Source organism: Calidris pugnax, unplaced genomic scaffold, assembly GCF_001431845.1.
Source record: "Calidris pugnax isolate Ruff unplaced genomic scaffold, ASM143184v1 scaffold70, whole genome shotgun sequence".
NCBI lineage: Eukaryota > Metazoa > Chordata > Aves > Charadriiformes > Scolopacidae > Calidris > Calidris pugnax.
The window spans coordinates 3,149,279-3,171,951 of NW_015090862.1; the positions used below are offsets into that span (position 1 = coordinate 3,149,279).

Genomic DNA, 22,673 nt, shown 5'->3' on the forward strand with positions numbered 1-22,673 from the left:
GCGGGGCGGTGGCTGGGGGCGGCCGCCGCCCTCCTGCGCCCCGCGCGTTTCTCCGCTCCTTCGGCGTTACCGGCCCGTTACTCCTGTGCCCGGTTCGCGTTGGAGCGGCGGCTCCAGGGGCGAGGCTGCCCCGGGGGAGCTCCGTGCGCCCCGCACCGGCACTGGGTGTGGCGGCAGCGCTCAGGGACAGGGAACCGGTCGCAAACTTCGTCAAACTTCCCCAAATACTCTTTTCTTCTCCTCGGTGAGGTACACAGCGGCTCAGCCGGGTTAGCGATGATACCGTACATTCACTTTTCGTCCCAGAGCGGCCGGCCGGCCTCCCCGGTGCTCGCTCCGCGGCGGCGAGCCTGGCGTGACTCCCGCCGGGCAGCGGAGCCCTCGGCCGGGGGCAGCGGCCCCTTCGCGGCTCCCCAGGGCGGGGCTGCGGCCGCGGGCGCCACTGCAGATGCGGGCGCTGGCACGGACAGAGAGAAGCCCTTGTGCAGGGAGTGCTCCGGGCAGGCAGTGTTTGCCCGAGGTTTGCCTCTGCTTTCCTCGCCCGCGGTGAGCCAGGGAGCCCTGTGCCGTTCCTTGCTGGCAGAGCCAGGCTTGGGTACGGCTCTCCCACCCTGCCCCAGCCATGAGCAGAATTGCTGAGCTCCTGCTGCTGCCTTTTGGGTTGTGAGTCAGCTTGGACACCACTTCCTCCTCCTCAAGTGAAGGAGGTAGGGCAAAGGAATGTTGCCATGTAATTTTAACTGGAAGAGAAGTGAAATGACCTCAGAATAGTCATGCAGAAGTGAGTTGTGTTCATATACACGGCAGCTTTAATTCTGTTTAATGTTAATTGTTCTTATGTTCATATTCAAATGTTGTATCTGCACAGAGGTGTGCAGACACCAACATTTAGGTCGAGAGTGAAAGAATCTTTTGGACCCTCCGTGTCCTTGAGTGGTCCATCCCTACACATTCCTTCTGTTGGTGGAGCTAGTTGTGATAAGCAGTTCTAGTGAGTATAGTTTCCACTAGCTCATGTATGGAATGGTTTGCCTTGATTTAAAAAAAAAAAAAAAAAAAGATTTTTCTGTGAAGGCTTAGAAGTGAGAATAATTTGAATTCGAGGAAATAGTTTTGTACAATATATTCCTGAAATGGAAAAATCTCCTGGGTTATTAGCAGTGTCTGTGGAAGAGAACGGTTAATGTATGTTTGTGGTAGCATGGTTTAATGGGTTTTGAAATCCTTTTCTTTCAAGCTAATTTTTTTTTCCAAGTAGTGGCTTTAAATTATCTGCTAAACCTTATCAGGGATGTGGGGAGATAAAGCCCAGCTCATTTGTACTTGTGGTTAGTACTGTATATAAATGAATGATTTTGAGTCCTTATTTCATTTACAGCAGATGTTGTGGATCTTCTTTGCTCTCCCTCATCTCCTCTGTTGCCAGGCCTTGCCCTAGTTGTTGGAGACCTGACACAAATGTGGTCCAAGTGAAAGAGTTTCCATTCTCTCATTCCAGGGATGCCGTTTCCTTGGCTCAAATGTCTGGGAACACCCTTTGCTCAATCTCTGTCTACAAAAGGATAATAGGTGCTTCTTAAAATGCTAACTCTGCTTATTGAGCAATGTAGTTGTTTGTGTATACCTGAGGCTTTTTTCCATGGATCATGTAGGATTTTTCTGTGTAATGTATGTGAGCTGCCCCTGGGAATAGAGATACGGGGCTGCTTTTAGACACACGCTCTTCTGTCACCAGACAGGTACAGGGTAAGGTACTGAATATAGACAAGGCCCAATATAATAGCAGATTTTCAAACCAGTGATTACTGTGGGGGTCGAGGTCAGAACAGGTGCTATCTCTTTTAGTAGAATAACATTATGATTCAGGATTATGTAATGTGGATTTAGGAGGAAAACTGGTTGTAGAAACTTGCCTTAAGGTGTTGAAGTGTTAGTTTACAGCTGGAAGGTACAAGTTGATTCTTTTCCAGTGGAAGGAAGAACAGGTTAGTGCAAGTATTTTCTATTTACGTGTTCAAACTCACCCATTACTTGTCAAAACTACATCAGATAAAATCAGTCCATCAGAAAACAGTGAGAGTCTGTTCTCAAACATGAGTGCCTTACAAAGCAGGGTGTGACAAGAGATGCGTTTGTTCTCCGAGTAAAGATCTTTCTCTGCAAAGATTCTTGCAAAAACTCCCATCTTTTTTTCTTTTGTCAGCTTGCTGCTGATGGGCGGTCTGTTGCTACAGCATTGTTGTGTGCTGATGATACGAACCTCCCAGTTCCAGCTCTACGTGAGGGTGTGTTAGTTCTGTTCCTGGACTCTGTTCAAGTTTTTTTCTGTTCCAACAAGCCTGATTCAATGTGGTTTTTAATTGATTTAGAAACAGGCGTCTTGCAAAAAGCTATTCAGTGATTGTTTTGTGAAAGATTATACTACAATTGCTTTGCTTCAGCTTTCACTGGTGTTTTTCAGTTCTTTGTGACAAGCAAGACTTAAGGACTTGGTATTGGCTGTAATACTGTCAGAGTACAAAGGTCTCATTGTCAGGCATTTCATTTTATTAAGAGTAAACATTAAGAATTTCATAACTCAGTAATACATCATCCCTCTCTAACCAGCATGGTTATTACGGGTGCCAATAGCAGGTAGCAGCTTATTACAACTTCTGTATCCTGTCTTTAAAGGGCTGGGTTGGATTTTTGCTCTTAGAAGGTTTATTTGCAAGTAAGCTGATGCATGACTCTGACTTTCATTCTTTATCTTATTTTTCTTCCCCTGGGATTTTAATTTTTCCTTGAAGTAAAGTTGCTTTTGTTACTTACACCTGGGTTGCTTCAGAAGATGAAAGGTTTTCTTTCTGTATTTTAAGCGGAGAAAGTTGTGATTACAGCAGTTACGCTACAAAAGCCCTGTAATTGTGTTTCTGCGTTTTATTCTCGTAACTCTTGCTATATCTGCTAAAAGTAAGGATTACTCTGCTTTTCTCTTGATGTACAGGAGGTTTGCAGGAGCTAAAACAAAAAAAAAAAACAGTTTTTCTAGAGTTTTAACCAGGTCTCTATTATTAAGAAACTATTTCATACCTCTTGCTGGTTCTCTGAGCTCTTGGCTTCAGATTGATCACTGAGTGGAGAGGAGTTTGGTCTGTCTGGGAAATTTGCCTGGGAGGCTAATAGTGCTTGCCTGAGAAAGCCTGGATACCATCAGAAGAGTGACTGATGGAGGATTAAAAAAAAGAATCTGACAACCTGTAGAAAGGATGTACCCGGGACTGTCTTGCACAATAGCTGGGAGTTGGCTCAGAGAGCATGGTATCTGGGAGCTGGACTGGGGGAACCGGTGACTGTGTGGAAGTGAAGGGAGTGGCACCCGGTGAGGCTGAAAATAGTGCAGTTTTGGTTCCAGGCTCATAGTGGAATGTCGCTAGTCTTGAGGTGTTGCTTTCCTTTCTTTCCTACCTCTTATTGAGTCAGCTCTTTTCCCTGTTTGATAATGCTATCTGTATGGCTTGATTGTAGAATTCCTGAGAAACAAGCTTTAATTTCAACAGGCAAAGTAACGTTTGCTGCAGATCCCAACCTGGATGACTAGAAGATAACGCGAGTGACAGCAGACATCCTTTCAGTAGAGGAATTTGAGAGCAGAGTTGTAGGAATCCATCAAGCCTCTCAAATATTGCGTCTGGCTTACAGCCTTTGGAAAAAAAATTCCTCCTTAGTTGAGAGACCCTTCCAGTAAAACAGTTACACAGCTCTGGCAAACTTCCCTGACCAGAAACCAGAGTTGAAAAAAAGGCAGGGCATTGTAGCATAAGCATATCACATCAGTGCTCATTTCTGCAATGTGTATAATCTGTCTCACAGTTGGGTTTTTCCCTATTTTTCTTTATATATGTTAGCAAGATGTTATGCAGGTTCTAGCAATGGAGCAACGGTATTGAATGTCTTGCCTCAATGGCTCTTACTTTTGGAGCTGTCATTTTAAAAGAGTCCTTTAAGAGAGACAGTCATGTTACTAGCTGGTATTGTAGCTTGTTCTCTGATTCTTATTGCTGGGGAGCCACTACAAATCTATATTCTATTAGAGACATTTGCGGCCTGTGTCCAGGATTAAAGATTGAACAGCATTATGATTTTATGTCTGCGTGAATATAAATAGTGTCAATGTATTCCATGAATACTTGAGGAACTGAGTGTCTGATTTAAATGCTACTGCTTGTTGCTGCTTTTTGGCTTTGAGCTGGACCAGGCTATATGTTCCTGCACAGTTTTCCTGTTACTGAGTTGCAGGCTTAGTTGATTCTGTTTCTAAGGTACAGAGTCTCCAGTTCCTAAGTTTAAGTATTTAAAATGCAGAAGAAATTTTTGTTGGGGATTAGCAGATTCATTGGACTGTCACTTTCAATGCCACAAGGCTGTATAACATGCTGATGCAATTGTAAATGTATATAAGTCATCTTGTTTTGTTGTTGTCTTTTTTTTCTCTTTCTCCAGCATCTTGTCAAGATGTCTACTGTCCATGAAATTTTAAGCAAGCTCAGCCTTGAAGGAGATGTAAGTATTATTATCTAAACAAGAAAAGTTTTACTTAAATGCCACGTGTTACTTTTTACAGGACTCTCTACCAACAATTGTACTGAGCTGTACAGTTTACAAGATTCCACACATCTTTTCTACTTAGACTTAAATTTAAGTAAGCTAACTAAAAACCTAGTCAGCAGTGATCAGTTCTCAGCCACAAAGCAGCTGTGAACCGTGGGACAATTACACAAGGTGACTAGATTTAATGACAGTTCAAACTGGCCAGCAGTGCGAGCAGTGTTCATGTGCTGGGCTGTATGAAAGATCACAGGACAAACTAAATGGCTGGTTTGCATCCATGGTCCCCCTTTCTTCCAAAGGAACAAGAGAATTAAGGATGATGAGAGAAGATGGAAATGTGTTTGGTTTTGCTGATACCTTCCAAGTTTTCTTTTTCCTTTTTTTTTGTTTGGTTTTAATTAAAAATGAAGAACACTGCTTACTGGGAATTAAAATATTTGGAATCCATATTCCTGTAGTAGTTGTCACCAAAACCAAGCTACCTCTTGAAAAAACTTATTTTCTCAAACTTGTTTTCACATTTTCTATTTTGAAAAGCATGAAAAATCTTGGTTTTGATTGTGTATTTTCTACCACATCTGCACTTGCTTGATAGTTTTATTGAAATACCAGAAAGCCACACTCTCTCTGATTTCTTACGTTGCAACATTAGATGGTAGAGTTACCAGTGTAGAGTCAGGATCTCATGCCACGAATTTGTGGTTCTGTGATTGTCACTGAAGAGGAAGTGAATCCTATCCGTGCATTATTTCACCATGTTGCTCACAAACTTGCTATACTTTTAAATTTTATAGCTGGTAACTCCAGATCTGAGCTCACTACAAGCAAACTTTTTGCCTATTTTTGTTACTTGTTGCAAAATAAATTATACCATATGATGTCTGTGAAAGAGCTATTGCAAAGAACTGGCTCGTGCACTGTAGGTAAGTAACAAAGCTGATTTTGTGCTGCAAAAGCAGTCAACTCTTCAGATTTCTTGGCTGTATTTGTTTCAATGGAGAATTACTTTTGGAATAATATTTGAGCAATCTGTTCTCAAGGGCAGAAACGTTTCTTCCATGATGTTTGTGAGTAGTTGCAAAAGTCAAATTTGAATACTGTTCCATGCCAGCATTTTCTTCAGAAATCCTGCTGTAGAGTGTAAGAAATAGGCAGCTGGTTTGTTCTGTAGATCCTAAATTGGAAACCAGAATTATTGAGTAGCTACTTTACATAAAGGATTGTCCAGTATCCTGAAGCAATGACTCATCAAGTTAACTGATATTTCAGTATTTGAACCACCCATTTTTCTCAAAAAAAAAAGGTTTTAACCTTGAGGGTATATCATGGTCACAGCTGAACCCAAGTCCTGTCTTGTGAAATAAAGAATTGGTGCGTTCTGCATCAGTGTTATAGTGATTGGTTTGTTTTGAGACAAAGAAACTGGCCTGCTTGCTTCAGCCTGGTATTATCTTCTCCTTCCTTTAAGGAGAGGAGGGAGTTGAGCTGAAGTTAATCTATGCTTGCAGTCTGCATCTATCCACAAGAAAGTTGTCATGGTTTGGGCCAGACTAGGACAAAAGTATAGAAGGAGCTCTGTAACATGCAGTTATGCTTCATGGCGTATTCCATCTTTACACCAAGATTGGAAGCCTGTATGTATTGGAAGCCTTTATAGGTTACTTGCCAGATGATGTCAAGCTACTCAGTTTTCAAACATGACTGATGATTTTTTTGAAGACAGGGAATGCCAAGATGCAGATACCTTGAAAGGGTCCTGGTTTTGGGGAGGGGGGGTTTGTAGGTTTTTTTTCTTTTAGAAGAAATTAGGCCTCTTCAGCTTTCCCGTTAGTGATGTATGCTTCTCCCTCATGTCCTGATCTTCCCAGTAGGATTGAATTTGTCAAGCTTGGAGGAAGTAAACCAGTTGGAGGACCTCTCAAGCATGATAGATACATGGGGAGGAAAAAAAAGTCTTTCTCTGCTTTAGTGTGGCCTGGACTGCTTGCACAGTTACACACTAACTGGACTTTTACTGCCGCATCCTGGAAAATTTTGTATTGCGCTAAATGGAATGTCAGTTGGAAAAACCTCTCCTGTCTGAAAACACACAGTACCAGTACTGTGGGACTATAGTGTACCAGAGTAATTTGAGACCATATAGCCTGGAATTCAAATGGCTGTTTCTCATAGGCAGAATAATCACCCTGGTAAGACCTATGTCTGTTTCATGGAAGTACTCAAGACAGTCACCTGAGAGAGGTATAGTCTTTATGGATGCTGAATTTGAAGATGGTTGTTTACTGGTTGAGTAGCCAGCAGATTTCTGTCTTTTCTGGGTATACATACCTACATGGTGCTTCCTGGGTCATAGAATCATAGAATCATCTAGGTTGGAAGGGACCTTCAAGATCATCAAGTCCAATCCCCTGATGCTTTTGGCCAGCATCAGGGGATCTGAATCCATCTTGTTGGATGCGTTGGGTGGAAGGGCAGAGGAAAATATGGCTCCCATATCACAAATATGCTATGTATTTTCTCAGTCTATGATATCATCTTACAGTAAAATACTCTGTTCAAATGACTCAGAAAATACTTGGAGCTGGGTGGAAGGAGTGGTTCCCTACTCTAAGCTCACCACGTGACTTGCTTCAGGTTAGCCAGCGGTGCTGGTTAATTAGATAAGTGCCATGTGATTGTGTATACTAATGGGCTTTGGTTTAGGAATCTTTCAGGCACAGAGATTGGTCTGAGGCTGCATTGCACATCTCCATTTACTGTTTCTGTTAGCAATTTGATCTGCTAACAGGAAAGGCTGTGTTTTGTGGTGTGGGCTGTGGGCCAGACTGGGGCCACTTTGCTAGATTGAGCTGATGGTAAGAGACAAAAGAAAGAATGGTGCCGTTTATCAGTGCTTTTTTGACTTCCCATCTCTACAGCACAACACAGACCATCTCAAGAAGGCACAGTGGTTGCTGCCAGAGGAATCTGTTCGGGAGAGTGTGACCTCTCCAGGGTAGAGTCAAATGTAGTAAAAACCCATGGAATTTTTTAGTTAACAATTTGTCCTTGTTTTAACAATTTGCATGTAAAACGATCCTCCAGTGACATTAAGATAGCTTAGTCCTGTTTATGAACCCGAGTTTCTGTTGGAGTTAGGGACTGAAATAAAAGTTTCTGGGGATCTTTACCAAGAAAGCTGAGTTGTTTTGCTTAGGAAACAGCTATGGTGATTTCAGGTGTCAGTCACTTCGCCTTTCTGCCAGAGGTTTAGGTCTCTAAATTGAACTCAGTAGAGTGGGATTTGTGAACATTTCTCAGCTATTTATATGAAAATCTGTGGTTTAGTTTACCCTGCCCATGGGAGGTGATACAAGCTAAACTGTTGGCTTATACTGAAGCAACTGAGAAGAGTTGAATTTCTATTCTGGTGACCTCCTGTTTGGTGCTGTAATCCTCAGGTGAGGACAATAATAAACAGCTGATAAAATCTGGTAACTTCTAAAATGTTGCAGCTCTTTACTAAGTGAGCTTACCTGCAAGTCCTCTTATTCTTTGCAGAGGTAATTTGAAATGTCATTTGGTTTTGTTAGCCTTGTGCTGCTTAAACCAAGTATCTGCAGGCATAGAGTGCAGGCATAGAGTTTCAAAACAAGATTGTAACTTCTTTCTAGAGCTTTCTAGGCTTAAAAAGATTTTATTTTTATTTTTTTGGGTGTTACCTTTAAAGTCCATGAGATAGGGCACAAAACTTGTTCTAGTATACTCATTGTAATTCCAGCTCCCTCCACTTTTTGTTTTAATTGTAGTCTGTAATCCAAAGCAAAGTAATGGCTTCAAATCTAAAATACTTTAGACTCTCATGGCAGATACTTAAACTTTCTTTGAATTAGCTTTCTGTTGTCAATTTCCTTCAGATCTAGTCAGTTAACCAAGAGGCATGTGTTTTATTAACAGCAGCAAGAACAGGATTACATGATTTAATTTGGGGGTTCTTTTTCTTTTTCTTCTAGCATTCTCTCCCGCCAAGTGCATATGCCACAGTTAAAGCCTACTCAAATTTTGATGCTGAACGGGATGCTGCAGCCCTGGAAACAGCCATCAAGACCAAAGGTGAGGAACAGGACTGTGGCTTTGATTCTGTTTGTAAGATAGAATGCTGGTGTGCAAAGAAAAAAAAGGTACCGTGTGTAAAGACCAGCATTTTAATATCCTTACTGTAGAATATCTGTTTCAGGAGGTGTTGGATTTCTCAGACCTCACTAATGAAAACTTGACAGAATTAGATTTTGAACTCTGTAAATGCTTGCTTTGAATATGCTTTTGAAGTCTGTAGCCATGAGTTGGTAAGGTTATCACTGAAAATGTCCACTTTTTTTCTCTTGACTCATCAGTACTTCAAATTCTACTACTTTTCTGCCACTGAAAATGAAGTGTCAATTTCTGTGGCAGTGATTTGGGACCAAGCTCTGAATCATGGATTTCTACTGGATTATTGGATTGGACATTTCTTCTTCCTTTCAGCTCTCCAGACAGATGAATAGGGGTGGTTTGAACATTTTTCTCTGGGGTTTTGAACTAAATGCTCACGTATCTTCTATTAATTTGGTGTCAAAGTAAGTCTCAGAAAGAACAGAATCTAGTTTCTGAAATGATGTTGCAGTATTTCAGGAGCAGGGCAAAATGAGAGTCCTCTGTTTCTCTGACTCAGCCTCTCAGGTAGGTTTCCATCTCCTTATATCGGTGCCAGGATCCACAGCTTCCACTGACTGGCAGGAGACTGTGATGCAGCTGGGTGGAAAAGCCTGGTACGCTGAAACAGTCAGGAGCACAGGGAGTGTAAGCTACAGCTCTAGAGTAATACCTTGGTGGTTCTCCCAGGGCAGCCATCCTCTCTCCTTGTCCTGCTCTCTAACAAAGAAAGAGGGTGTGCCACGGTTTCCAGACTTCCTCCAGGCCCTAGAAGCAACAGCTGGGTGTAGCTGGAACTGCCAAGTCTTTGCCTACACATCAGGAGAGGGAGAAATTTAAAATCCAACCAGTTTCTCATCAGAAAGAAATGCAGTCTTCTATCAGTGCCAGCAAAGCACATGTTTGACTTGCTATAAAATGTAAAATATTGTCCCTCCCTAACAAGCATGAGGCTTCCTTTCGCAAGATTTCTTAATTTAACTGGAGAAATCCCTTGTCTACTCAGTAAAGTAGGTTCAATGCATTTAATGTTTGGGGTGTTTTTAATTAAAAAAAAAATATTCCTCTTGCAAGAAGAATGCCATCGTGTTTGTCGGAGTTTTGTCTAGACTTAAAAATTTTTACAGCTCTGATTATAGGGCAGATCTAAACATGTCAAATATACTCACCTGGTCCTAGAAAGTTAGTGACTGTCCATATGGTCTGTTTTGTGCAGGACAACACTAGTGCTGGTGGTTTGGCCCATGGAACAGTATCTTTTAAACCAAAAAATTAAAAACTCTTAACTGATCATTTTGGTCATGCTAATTTCCTCTTTTTTTGCTGATTGAGCCGTAACACTGTGACCTTACCAATGCAACAGATTGCATCCTTTAGAAGGAAAGTTGTTATTAATCAGAGGGTTGTAGAGTTTGGAGGGGGGGGGGGGGGGTGCAAGGAATTTTCTTATTTTAAAAAATATGTGAGCCACAATGTTTAATTTTCAGTTGCCCATTGATAGAAAAGTGCTGATAAAATCTGCCCAGCGAGAATAAACTTCTGTTTCATTATCCTGAAACTTCCAGAAATTTTCTTGAACAGCAAAGAAAAATGTTTGAACTGCTCTCCTGCTCCACCCCACCTCAGCAAATGTGAGTCAGCATCCTGGCCATGCAGCACTATTCCCAAGTGTGAAAAACAAGCACTTATTTTCCATTAAATGCCAGAGCAATGAGTTAAATTCATATTTCCATCCACAAAGCATAGGAATAAGAAAGAAACTTGGATGCAGTCATTTGTAGGCTTCTAATCTATCACAATTGTGGTAAAATCTGAAAATATAATTTGCCACTTTTGAATGCCAAGAATAGTTTAAATTTAGAATGTATTAAAAAGCTTAAGACATTGGCTTAGGCTGAGGCCCTGCAACAGCTGAAAGGCCCGATGTCTGTCTGGCTGTGGCTGTTTCTGGACTGAGAAAATTTTTTTTTTTTTTAATAAGATGGGAACACTTTAAAATGTGCAGGAGTAGATTGTGGCTGAAATGTGCAGTCAGCATATTTTCAAACCAAAATTTGTAACTAAGACATATGATGCTTTCCAGGGCCTTTTGACTTTTGCAGGCCAAGGTTGTGTGAATCAGAGCACTGATGTAGGTCTGTCTCAGCATGAACTAAGGACATGGGGCTATCCAGTACAGTATTTCATTGTGAAAAATGTGGTGAAGAGGGAGAAAGGAATTTTGGATTTGACTCATCATTTTAGATTCTGTAGCTAGGGGCTAAAATGTCTTTTGCAACATTCACGCCTTATATGATTAATTTTATAATATCTGTTGCAGTCCTTTGTTTCAAGTTGCTGTGAAGTTCCTTTGGGCAATAAGGAAAATAAATGTAGATGGATTCTGTCAGGCATCTGAGTCCTGCTGGTAGCTGCTGATCCAATTCTTGCTTTCTGGTGTTTTTAATCCAAAAATCGTCATTTACACTGATGTGAGTGGAAATGTGAAAGAAGCTATTCATAATACTTGTAGTAATGGAGAGACCTGAGTCAAAACTCTGGGCTTGTGCTGTCATCTAGGTCAGAGCCACCTATTTACTTCTAAACCTGGCATGCAACTCACGAGAAGAAAGAACTAGTTAAACATTATCTTTCTGTTGCAGAAGAATATGCGCTGTGTTAGACGTGCAATATTTAGAAATAGTTTTGCCTCTTCTGAGCTTCATCCGGTCAGTCTGGAAATACAGAACAAGCAGTTACGCAGCATAGGTGCAGGTTAGCTTGATAAGTGAGCGTAAGAATGGGAGCTGTACTGGCTGGCTCCTCTTCCATCCATTTATAAGCTCTGTTAGCTCTTCTGTTTGGAAGATTTTATTATCTGGGCATTACTTCCACCTGTGTTTGAATGGCATGTGCATACAGCTTTGGTTAACCAGTAACGTACGTGAAATACAACCGGACATTTTACCTAGGGGCTGAATCCAGTGATACAGACACAAGTGTGCATTGGAGAATAGGGAAGGGGACTCAAATTCTTTCACTTATATCTTCTTACAAAGCATTCTAATAAAAAGATTATAATTATCCTACAAAGATGTAATTGTGATTGGTATTTTAAACAGAGTAAGAAAATTAAATTCAAAATGAGATTTTACTTGAGCAAACTATTGTGTCCTCACCCAGGCCTTTTGAAATTTCAACTGCTTACCATTCATTTACGTACACCTTAGGCTGACCTTTTCAGTTCTGTTCAGATGTGTTCAGTGTGCAAGTGTGCCACGCTGTGGGGTTTTTTTCCTCCCCACCCCCAGCTGCTCTGTATCTGTTGCTAATAACTTTTTTTTTTTACCTTGTGGCAGAGGGTCTTGCATTTCTAAACATTTTCGTTTGAGTAATGGAGAATGGCTTCTTGCAAGGGCAGTTTCTATAAGCTTTCATAGCAACAACAAGTACTGAATATAACTTTAATGCTTAGCTATGGGAATATAAATACAGCTTGTTTGGCTTTCTTCTGTTGATGTGCAAAGGTAGCTGTCCTTGCAGAGAGCTCTTCGAGAGACATGGATGTTTGCAGGGTGTGGCAGTTGCGTCTCCATTGGGTTAGAACCCTCTCACAGGATACAGAGTTAAGTCAGATGCTCCAGGTCCATCTCAAGAAGCTCAGGACCCTCCAGTCCAACTGGGCTCTGGGATATCTTTTAAATTGCTGAGACCAGGCTGCAGATGGGAATTGTGATCAGAGGAAGAACTGTGCCAGTCTGAAGAATGGGAGTTCAGGAGAATCCAGTTTGAAAGCAGCAAGTGAAGTGGGGGAATCGAGAGGGAATCTGAAGTGCAAGGTAGTGGCAGTAGGCAGGAGCAATTGGAAACGTCACAAGATGCTGCTTGCATTGGAAAGAGCATAGAGTAGCAAATAGCTGTATCTAGGAAATAACATCTGGAAATCTCGCTTCCTGTACACCATAAAAGCTTTTTCTCTGTATGCATTGACCTGCATTGATTGACCCCTACAGGAGCTAAAGATGTGGTGTGTGTTAGGTTCTGTTGACAGCCAGAGTATCTAATCCGAGATGCACGCTTTGACTTTTAACTTAGAATAAATCTTAATGATCTTGCATTCAGCCTGCAGTTGCATTTCAGTGCATGGATTTGGAAAACTTCACTTAAAACTAAACCTTTGCTGATACGTAATTCACTTACTTAAAAGATAGGCTGGGAGCTTGAGCATCCAAGTCCTCTGGGCATGCTAGTTAAAACTCAGCATGGATCTTTGAGTGATGATTTCAAAAAAAGTAGCACAAACGTAGTTCTTCCATTGTGAAAAACTGCTTCTGTCTTTTGAGCCTCTGAGCTGCTGAGAGAATGAAATATAGTGTTCTATTTTCCCATTTTATGTTTTAAGTGATAGTTAAGTGACTATGGGTTAAATAATATTAAGAATTTTTAATTGAAAACACTCTACCAAAACGCCAGGGCAGGCTTTAGTAAGTACAAGTTCATGTCAGTTGAAAGCCTCTGTTCTTGAGCAACTTTTTGCAGAATACTGAGTGACTGAGCACATAAGTACACAGACAGACAAGTGAAGCAGAGAACAGAAATAGCGGAGCTGGTCACAAACTAGACTTTGTTGAGGTCTGCACATGCCTGTGTACACAAAGATCTGCGGCAAATCAAAACTTTGGGCTCTAATTGGTTGCTCTTTCTCCAAGGCCAGGGCATGACATATACTAACTAATGAGAGCTGTTGAGCTGTGCTCCTGACAGCACCTGCTATGTTTGAGTGTCGAATAACATCCTAATACAAAGAGAACAGCATCAATAAAGCTTCTTTAACTCTTTGTCTTATGTCTTTGTAGGTGTGGATGAGGTCACTATCGTCAACATCCTGACAAACCGCAGCAATGAGCAGAGGCAGGATATTGCTTTTGCCTATCAGAGGAGAACCAAAAAGGTAGTGAAATATCAAGAAATACCAACTATTGAATATTTTTCTTGTGGCCAGTTAGATTTTTCGTGGCTTGTATGTTTCACAGTTAGCTGGGTGTAAAGTGGAGATAAGTGTTATTTGATTTATCTTTTCACTGAAATTAAAGATGCATCTACTTTGTCCAGGCTATCACAATTTAGGACTGGTGGGACTTCCAAATTTGTTGAGTATGCACAAGTGGGACTGAAATCTGTTGGAGATGGTGGTTTCCTATTACCTCCAGAAATTTCAATGGGTGACATATTAGCCAGCCAGCAACACGATCCCCTGGTGAAATATGCTAAACAATAGTGAAAAACCATTTCCGTCAGTTTGAAAGAAAAGATGAAAGGGAGATGGTTTAGGAGATTGATTTTGTTTGTTTAAGACAACTCAGCATAAGGAAAATCCTCTGTTCACAAAGTTAGCTCATGTGAGAGAAGACTGCAGTCAGTTGTGCTATGAACACTGCAGATGTGCAACAAAGTGGTATAATGAGTTGAACTATCACTAGATATTATCCTGTCAGAAATACCTTAGGTACTCATCTATTGACGGAGAGAAATCTGTAAAACGTGTGCAGAATTCTGCATAATGAGACTTGCTATCTGGAAGGCAAGAGCTGTTCTCTTGACTTTTGAAGTTTTGAGAATCTTACCATAATTGAAATTTTATGCCCACTAAAAAGAGGAAGCTTGTATAGAGTAAGGATTATGATGAATGTGTCTCTTTCAGGTTTGCCAGACCCCAAATGGTAGTCCTCAAGTAGCAGCCCAGAATGCTCATCTGAAACCCAATGTAAATCTAGAGTTAAATTTGGGAAATTCACCAACTTTTGTGCATGACTGATACAGGTACATGCAGAAGCATGCACAGGTTGGACACATGCATGTGTGCGCACGTCTGCACCCTGGCAGTCACATCCTGTGGGCACTGGGAGAATCGTGCATATAAGTAGTGAAATGTGCCACTTAAAGCTTTGGTAAATGTTTTGCATGACCACAAAAATGCACAGTCAAGAAAACCTGCAACTTTTTTCATCTAATTATATCTCTCACCCTTTTTCCACCCAAGAGCAAACTGAATTTATCACCTTTAGCAAGTGCCAAAGAATAAAACAGTCTGTAGAAACAATGGAAATTTGCAGTAGAAAGCACTCAGTGAAATAAACAAGTGAATGGCAAGAGAGGACGAAGTGGGATATGAAAAGACCTGAAGGTATATCTTCTAGGGACAATATCTCATCATTTTCTTCGGGAAGAGGTTGTGCAGGTTTCTTTGGCAATGTGTCATGTTGTACTAGGCTGCTCATGTTGCAGGGTTTCTCAAATAATGAGTTGAACTATCACTAGATATTATCCTGTCAGAAATACCTTAGGTACTCATCTATTGACGGAGAGAAATCTGTAAAACGTGTGCAGAATTCTGCATAATGAGACTTGCTATCTGGAAGGCAAGAGCGGTTCTCTTGACTTTTGAAGTTTTGAGAATCTGCATAATGAGACTTGCTATCTGGAAGGCAAGAGCTGTTCTCTTGACTTTTGAAGTTTTGAGAATCTTACCATAATTGAAATTTTATGCCCACTAAAAAGAGGAAGCTTGTATAGAGTAAGGATTATGATGAATGTGTCTCTTTCAGGTTTGCCAGACCCCAAATGGTAGTCCTCAAGTAGCAGCCCAGAATGCTCATCTGAAACCCAATGTAAATCTAGAGTTAAATTTGGGAAATTCACCAACTTTTGTGCATGACTGATACAGGTACATGCAGAAGCATGCACAGGTTGGACACATGCATGTGTGCGCACGTCTGCACCCTGGCAGTCACATCCTGTGGGCACTGGGAGAATCGTGCATATAAGTAGTGAAATGTGCCACTTAAAGCTTTGGTAAATGTTTTGCATGACCACAAAAATGCACAGTCAAGAAAACCTGCAACTTTTTTCATCTAATTATATCTCTCACCCTTTTTCCACCCAAGAGCAAACTGAATTTATCACCTTTAGCAAGTGCCAAAGAATAAAACAGTCTGTAGAAACAATGGAAATTTGCAGTAGAAAGCACTCAGTGAAATAAACAAGTGAATGGCAAGAGAGGACGAAGTGGGATATGAAAAGACCTGAAGGTATATCTTCTAGGGACAATATCTCATCATTTTCTTCGGGAAGAGGTTGTGCAGGTTTCTTTGGCAATGTGTCATGTTGTACTAGGCTGCTCATGTTGCAGGGTTTCTCAAAAGATCACTACAATTTTAAAAAGTTGCAGATCTACCTCTGTTTTCAATCCTCTAAACTGAGCTGTGTCTAATGGAAACTGTTGGTGATCTTGAGGAACAGTGTTTGGTCTGTGCGATCTTTCCCCATCACCAGTGTTAGCAGTGAACACTGGGGGTTCTGCACGTGTGTCTTCATGTGTGTCTGGTCAGTCCTGACTGCCACAAATCATCTCTGACTTTGAAAGAGACTGCTAATATCTAGATGCTCATATGGAACACTTAGTAAAACCTTTTCTCTTTGCTATCTATAAACTAGTGATGTCTGTCAATTATCTATCTGCTTCCTGTTTCTGTCTTGGAGCGCTCCCAGCCATGGCAGAGAGTGCTGGAGCAGAGACCCTGCTTTCCTGGCAGTGGGGGAAGACCTTATTTTTCCAGAAGCCAGCTAATATGAGGGCAGGTGCTTGACTCAGCTTGAGATGTTTTGTTGCAGTTATTTTTGTAAATCCTACATATAGTGATTTGTATGTTCTTCAGCATTCACACCAAAGTGCAAAAATAAAAATTTCACTCAGCTAATTGGAATTCAGGGCATTGTCCTAAAACTTATTATAAAGATATGCAGTACCTTTGTTGTTTTAACCAACGTCTGAAGAACCTGTTTTCACACGAATAAATGATGGAACATTTCATCCAAAATTGAGTTACTGTACTAAAATGTTTCTTAGACTAAAGCAGTTCGATGTCCCCATTCACGGTCTTTGTCAATCCATGCAGTAAGTGCATGCAGTATTAGCACATATTAGTGCCCTGGATTAAATGGGCAACTCTGGAATCAAGCAACGTGCCTTGGCTCTTTATGTCTCTGGTACAAACTTCTCTGCAATTTTGCTGAGGACACTTGCTCTACCTCCTTTTCTCCAGCTCCTCAAACTCACAAATTGTTAGTGTTCTATTCAAATGCAGCAATTCTCTTCTGAATGCTACAGACTTAATTTCAGCTTAGGAAATACATTGATCTGTGTGAACCCCAGTCATGACCGGAGGGATTTCAACCCTGTAACTACACTAAAATGAAGCTGACATTAGCATTATTCAAGTTGCATATGAAACCTGTAAAAGAGGACATACCTCTTGCTTTATTTCCATACATGCTGTGAAGTTACTGTTACTTTCTCTCTGACTTACAATTAACAATAGAGACTTTGGCTACACACTTCTGATAGTTTCCTTGAAGACAGGGATAATTTTTCTGTGCTCAGGCATGATTTTTTTCTCTTCAGCTAGATGTTTGGGAGCTGGGCCTGTACAGTGGAATAACTGTGCAGTCAGTTTTCTGATGTCTCAGCTGGTAAAGGGTTGGGATAATAGGAAAAACACAAATAATATAGTGCTACTGGGAAAACTGTGGGAGTGTGATGGAGAAGCACTGACCGCAGGGAGTCGAGCTCAGATCCATCTGTGCTTATTAGCTCCAACAAAGTGTCAGTGCTTCAAGACTGGAACTGAGCTGTTCAGATGTGTCTGCACCGTGCTTCCCAGCACTTTGTCAGCCACCAGTGGATTTCTTATTTTCAAAGGATGACAAAAAATTCCTTTGCCCTAATTTCTTTCTTAGGCTTTCACAAAAGAAAAGCTCTTTATGTTCTGTTTCCTTGTCAATTGTGTAAGAAACACTGTTGCAGGCTTGGAGACTTAAAGTACTACAGGCTAAATTCTCTGGAGATCAAAAGCGAGTGTTAATTTTTTTTTTTCTTCCATCATCCCTCCTTTTTTACAGGAACTTTCTGCAGCACTCAAGTCTGCTCTGTCAGGTCATTTGGAGGCAGTGATCTTGGGCTTGCTGAAGACACCAGCACAGTATGATGCCTCTGAATTGAAAGCTGCCATGAAGGTAAATGAGCTTTGAAATTCAAGTTAAATTTAATTAATCCCTTAGTCTGATGTCACTGTCTCAAGAATGAGTATGGACTTCATATCCAAGGCAACAGTTTTCAAACATGTCCACTCTCTTTTTTTTTTTTTTTTTTTTTTTTTTTTTTTTTTTTTTTTTTTTTTTTTTTTTTTTTTTAGTCCTACAGTTTAAGTACCCAGCTGCAAAGCATTTAAAATGAGAGAAATTCTGGAACCATGTGATTTTAAACTGTTAATTAAATCCTCTCTTTAAGGAAAAGAATAATTTTCATCAAATCAGGAATAACTGATAGCTCTGGCTGGTTGCTTCTTTGCTGACTGCTCTTAAAGTGATATACAGGTTCGTAGTTAAAAAAAACCAACATTAAGCAAGCAGGCTGTTAGCTGGAGCCATTAAATCCTCTGCTGGCATTTATAAGCTTAAACAGTAGTTTCCAGTTACTGGGTCATATCACTGATCTTGAAAGAACATCCTGTACCAGACCTGCCTCTGTGTAGAACACAAGGAGGAAGAGGATGGGGCATCAAAACCAGTCTTTGGAGAAGCAGCGCAGCAGGGAGTCAGTGTTCAGTCCCCTGCAATCACAGGCAAGCCTGGAATAGATTGCTAGTTTAGAAATATCTGCTCTGCAGGCCTCTGAAACAAGACTTCGAGAGCTGCTCATACCACTGCAATCACCTTTCTAAGCAAACTAAGGTTTGGGAATTTGTATTTATAATCATCACTTAAATTCTGAATGTTCTCAGTCAGGGTATTCATTTTTTTTTTAGTAATTAAAACCCAAATATTAAAGTATATCTGTTGAAGTTCAGAACAAGGTTAAAAAAACCAATTAATTAATTTCTCCAGGCTATGAAAAAGGAGTTAAAAAACAGACAAACAAATCTACTGCCACCGCCCCCCCCCCCCCCCCCCCCCCCATACCCCCCCCCCCCCCCGGCAAAAAACCCTGAACCCAAAAAGCCAACCCGGTACTGAGATGGTAACTCTTTAATGATGGGCCAAATCCCTTCTTTGAGTAATCAGATGCTGCCCTCTTCTGGTTTAGGTAGAGGCTATCTGTAATTTACTGTAAATCAAATAAATTTGGTTTTGGGTTTTTTGTTGTGAGTTTGGGTTTTTTTTAAATGTCTTACATCCAGTATTTTATGTTCAAGATGATAGCAATATACTTACATAGCAATTATGCTGTATTTACAGCCCAAAGACCAAGCTATTACCTCAGAGTAGCCACAAATGTAGAATATTCTGTTCTGTCCATAGCTATTCCCAGCTCCCAAGCACCTAATCTAATTTTCTGAATTTGCCTGAGCTTAAGTTTGACTTGATACATAGAGCATAATAAGCTATGACATGGGCATCAAAGTTGAGTAAAGTTATCATTGAAGAGTTAATTATTTTTCTGGTACACATTCTTATGAAACACTTAAAAAGTATTCAGAAAATCTTATATTTTGTTAGCGTTCATTTCTTCCCCAGATACCTATTAGAACCACTCAGTGGAAGGCTTTCCTAATTTTCTTAGCTGTGAGCCATTTTTATAAAATTGCTTGGTTTTAGTCCTCTCATCTTGGGTTGGTTTGTTTGTTTGTTTTTTCAGTAGAGATACTTTTTCCAAGAGGGTAGTTTTCCACATAATTTCTTCTGGTTTCCACATGTGTAAGACTGAGAGGTTTTCCCAAGATATTACCTAGCAGACTTCTCTTGTAGTCATATGTGAACCATTCCCATTTTTGCCACAAAATGACATTCTGTTACAGATGGGCATAACAAACAGCATGGTAACAGGAGGCAGAAGAGTGTTTTTTCTGTCTGCTGGTGATGCTGGGAAATGATGCTAACGAGATTAGCATGAACACAGTTCTTTGGTAGGTAAGAAACAGAACACAATGAAAAAAATTGCCAGTGAAGTCTTGATCATGTATGTGTTGCAGGGTCTGGGAACTGATGAAGACACGCTCATTGAAATCATCTGCTCACGAACAAACCAGGAGCTTAGTGAAATTAACAGAGTCTACAGGGAAAGTAAGTTTACTTTGAAAGTTTCAATGTACTGTGTTTTTACACTAAGTTACTTGGATACTTCCCCTCAGTGTAAATTTGATTATTAGAGTCTCTTACACAACATCTGCTTTGATTCTCTGGCAGTTGGAGGTAAGATGCTGTTTTGTACTTGTGTCCTGGATATTTGTATGCATTTATATAGTTTCATCTTGTTGCTTGGTAGCAAACAAATTGGAGAGCATTTACATATAAGTTGTATCTAAATGGGGTTTTTTTGTAAGCAAGATGCGTTCTGTGCATAGTGACAGAATGAATGATGTTAGATTATGGATTCTAGGATCAGTTATCTGACAAGCAGGTGAATCCAAAATCTAGTGAGGTGTGCTTATATGGTTATTTGGTAGAGCTGCCAGAAAAGATATGAAATCAAACTTCATAAAAGCTTATATTCTGTTTTTGAACTTTTATAAAGCACATTATCAGATTGAAGCTGTAATTCCTAGTTGGTTACAAGTAGATGTAAAAGTGATCTAAAATCCATCCTCAAAAAAATATTACTTTTCCTTTAATGTTCCCTATATTTTTTAATTGGCCGTTCTGGTTGGATTTATTGCAATGCAGTAGTGCAGCTGTCTAGTGCTTCTTTGTTTCATTGAGCTTCAAAGTTGAGCTTCACCACAAATAGACTGAAATGTAGGAAGCTGCTGTGTGCTAACGCTTAATAGTTGTCAAGCAGTTCTGGTAAGGTGCTGGCTAAGTCAAAAAGCACAGGGAAAACCAATGTAGTCTTAATGGCTGGTATTGGAAAAAAATATGTATCAGCAAAGAGAACATTGCTGCTGTAGATCAGGTTGTTGAAAAGAAGAGAGAATGTGATTTGGTAGCAATATAGAGTATTACCACTTGGAAAGCAGTGAAAATGTTTAGACACCAGACCAGAATCACGTACAGCATTCCTTTGGTTTCTCCCACCACCTCTTGTCTTTTGCATTAAACTTGTAATTGCAGTTGTCCAGCCATAAATCCATGGAGAAGGCCTAAACATTTGTTGGTAGCTAAGAACTATCTAACAGGAAATTGAGCTTAAAACAATATTCCTTTCCCTGTAATAGTCTTAGGATTTTCTGTTACCTTTCCATGACAGGCTTGGATCGCAGAGGAACTCTTATGACTAACTGGTCGCAGTGTTGGGTTTGTTGTGAACGAGCACATAATTGTTTTCATTGTCTTCCACACGTGACTTAGATGGTAGCTGTTTGGTTATGTGCATAAAACAGTCATTAGCAGCTGTTCTTTTTGTCAAGAAGTATTGAAAAGAATTTTTTGTTTTCTAGTGTACAAGACAGAACTGGAAAAGGACATTATATCAGACACATCTGGTGACTTCCGCAAGCTAATGGTTGCCCTGGCCAAGGTAGGTCTGTTTGTATTTTTCCACTTTGCCTAGTGTGCCTGCCCTTTGGTAGCTGCCTGGCTGCCAGTAAAACAATTGGATTTCTGATTAATTTTTAAATTCCCTTGTAGTTTCATTCTCTTTTGGGGGAAAAAAAATACTCAGATGTTGAAGGTCAAAGTATTTTGACAGAAATGCGGCAGTCGTAGCAGCAGCTTTGTAATGGGGATGGACCATAGTGTTACTTATCTAGCAAATTCAGATTAAAAAAATCAAAGAGAAAAGAACATGCATATAACAAACTGCTTTGTGTCTATTAAACCTCTTCTAAATACTGCTATCCTTGTTTGAAGGGCAAAAGGTGTGAAGATACCTCTGTGATTGATTATGAGCTGATTGACCTAGACGCTAGGGTAAGTGCTGGTAATGACCATTAAATGTCTTAAGTTGATCAAGCTTTAGGGGATACGGAAAGTACAAACTCTATGGGAGTAAGAAGCATTTATGAAAGTAGATGTGTATATTTCAGATTATCTTGCACAGTAATGTTTACATGCTGTCAAGTTATCTGCCACTTGCAATCTTGATACCTTCCATTACCAGTTTTCATGGGCTACCTACCCAGTAGTACCTATTGAGAAGCTCTCTAGTATTTCCCTCGCGCGTATTCAGAAAGAGAGCCTTTAACAAAAAGAAACACGTACATTGTGAAGACTGGTTGCAGCCAAGTAATTGTGTAAGATTGAGGCAAGTATCATTGAACTTAGTGACTGGCAATGCTTCTTTATTGTATCTGTCTTACTACATCTGTTGACGGGCAATGCTTCTTTATTACATCTGTATCTGTCTTACTACACCTGTATCTGTCAAGAGCAGTTCTGCTGAGGCAAACAGAGCTAAATACAGAGTAAATCCTGCAGATAAAAGTAAATATAAAGTAATAAGTTTTTGTTTCAAATTAGATCCATAGATCTTGTACTTGGTGGTCTGCCCAACCATTTGTCCTTTTGTGTTTCTCCCACTGACCCAGTTCCAGTAGTCCTTGTTTTCCAGTAAGGAAATTGCATACATTTGCAATGGCTTCTTGTGTAATTCCTGATTTTCATGGTTTTGCTTTTCATTCTAACCCCAGGAGCTCTATGATGCTGGTGTGAAGAGAAAGGGAACTGATGTCCCCAAGTGGATCAACATTATGACTGAAAGAAGCGTCCCCCACTTGCAGAAAGGTACTAATCAAGAGATGGATTATTTTTTTTCCCTGTAAGAGAAAATTGTACCAAATTGGTAACAGATTTGATTGAAGTAAGTGTGAAAAGCACTCATAAAACACAGGAGATCTCATAAATCTTAATTCACGTCCAAGCTGTTGATTTTTTTCAAAGAATACAGTTATTTCTGTGGATGTCAATCTCACATTTAGAATGTGTGTAGAGCTCTTTTTTAC

General features: G+C 40.3%; 1 protein-coding gene across 1 annotated transcript in view; it reads left to right on the forward strand.

The window, feature by feature from the left end:
• Nucleotides 1–22,673, forward strand: part of ANXA2 (annexin A2) — a 28,790-nt gene that overhangs the window by 2,768 nt on the left and 3,349 nt on the right. The window contains exons 2-9 of the mRNA XM_014944618.1: nucleotides 4,483–4,542; nucleotides 8,583–8,682; nucleotides 13,596–13,690; nucleotides 17,698–17,811; nucleotides 19,767–19,857; nucleotides 21,171–21,250; nucleotides 21,583–21,642; nucleotides 22,362–22,455. Coding sequence (XP_014800104.1) covers nucleotides 4,495–4,542; nucleotides 8,583–8,682; nucleotides 13,596–13,690; nucleotides 17,698–17,811; nucleotides 19,767–19,857; nucleotides 21,171–21,250; nucleotides 21,583–21,642; nucleotides 22,362–22,455 — 682 coding nt within the window. The 5' untranslated portion in view covers nucleotides 4,483–4,494. The remainder of the gene's footprint in view (nucleotides 1–4,482; nucleotides 4,543–8,582; nucleotides 8,683–13,595; nucleotides 13,691–17,697; nucleotides 17,812–19,766; nucleotides 19,858–21,170; nucleotides 21,251–21,582; nucleotides 21,643–22,361; nucleotides 22,456–22,673) is intronic.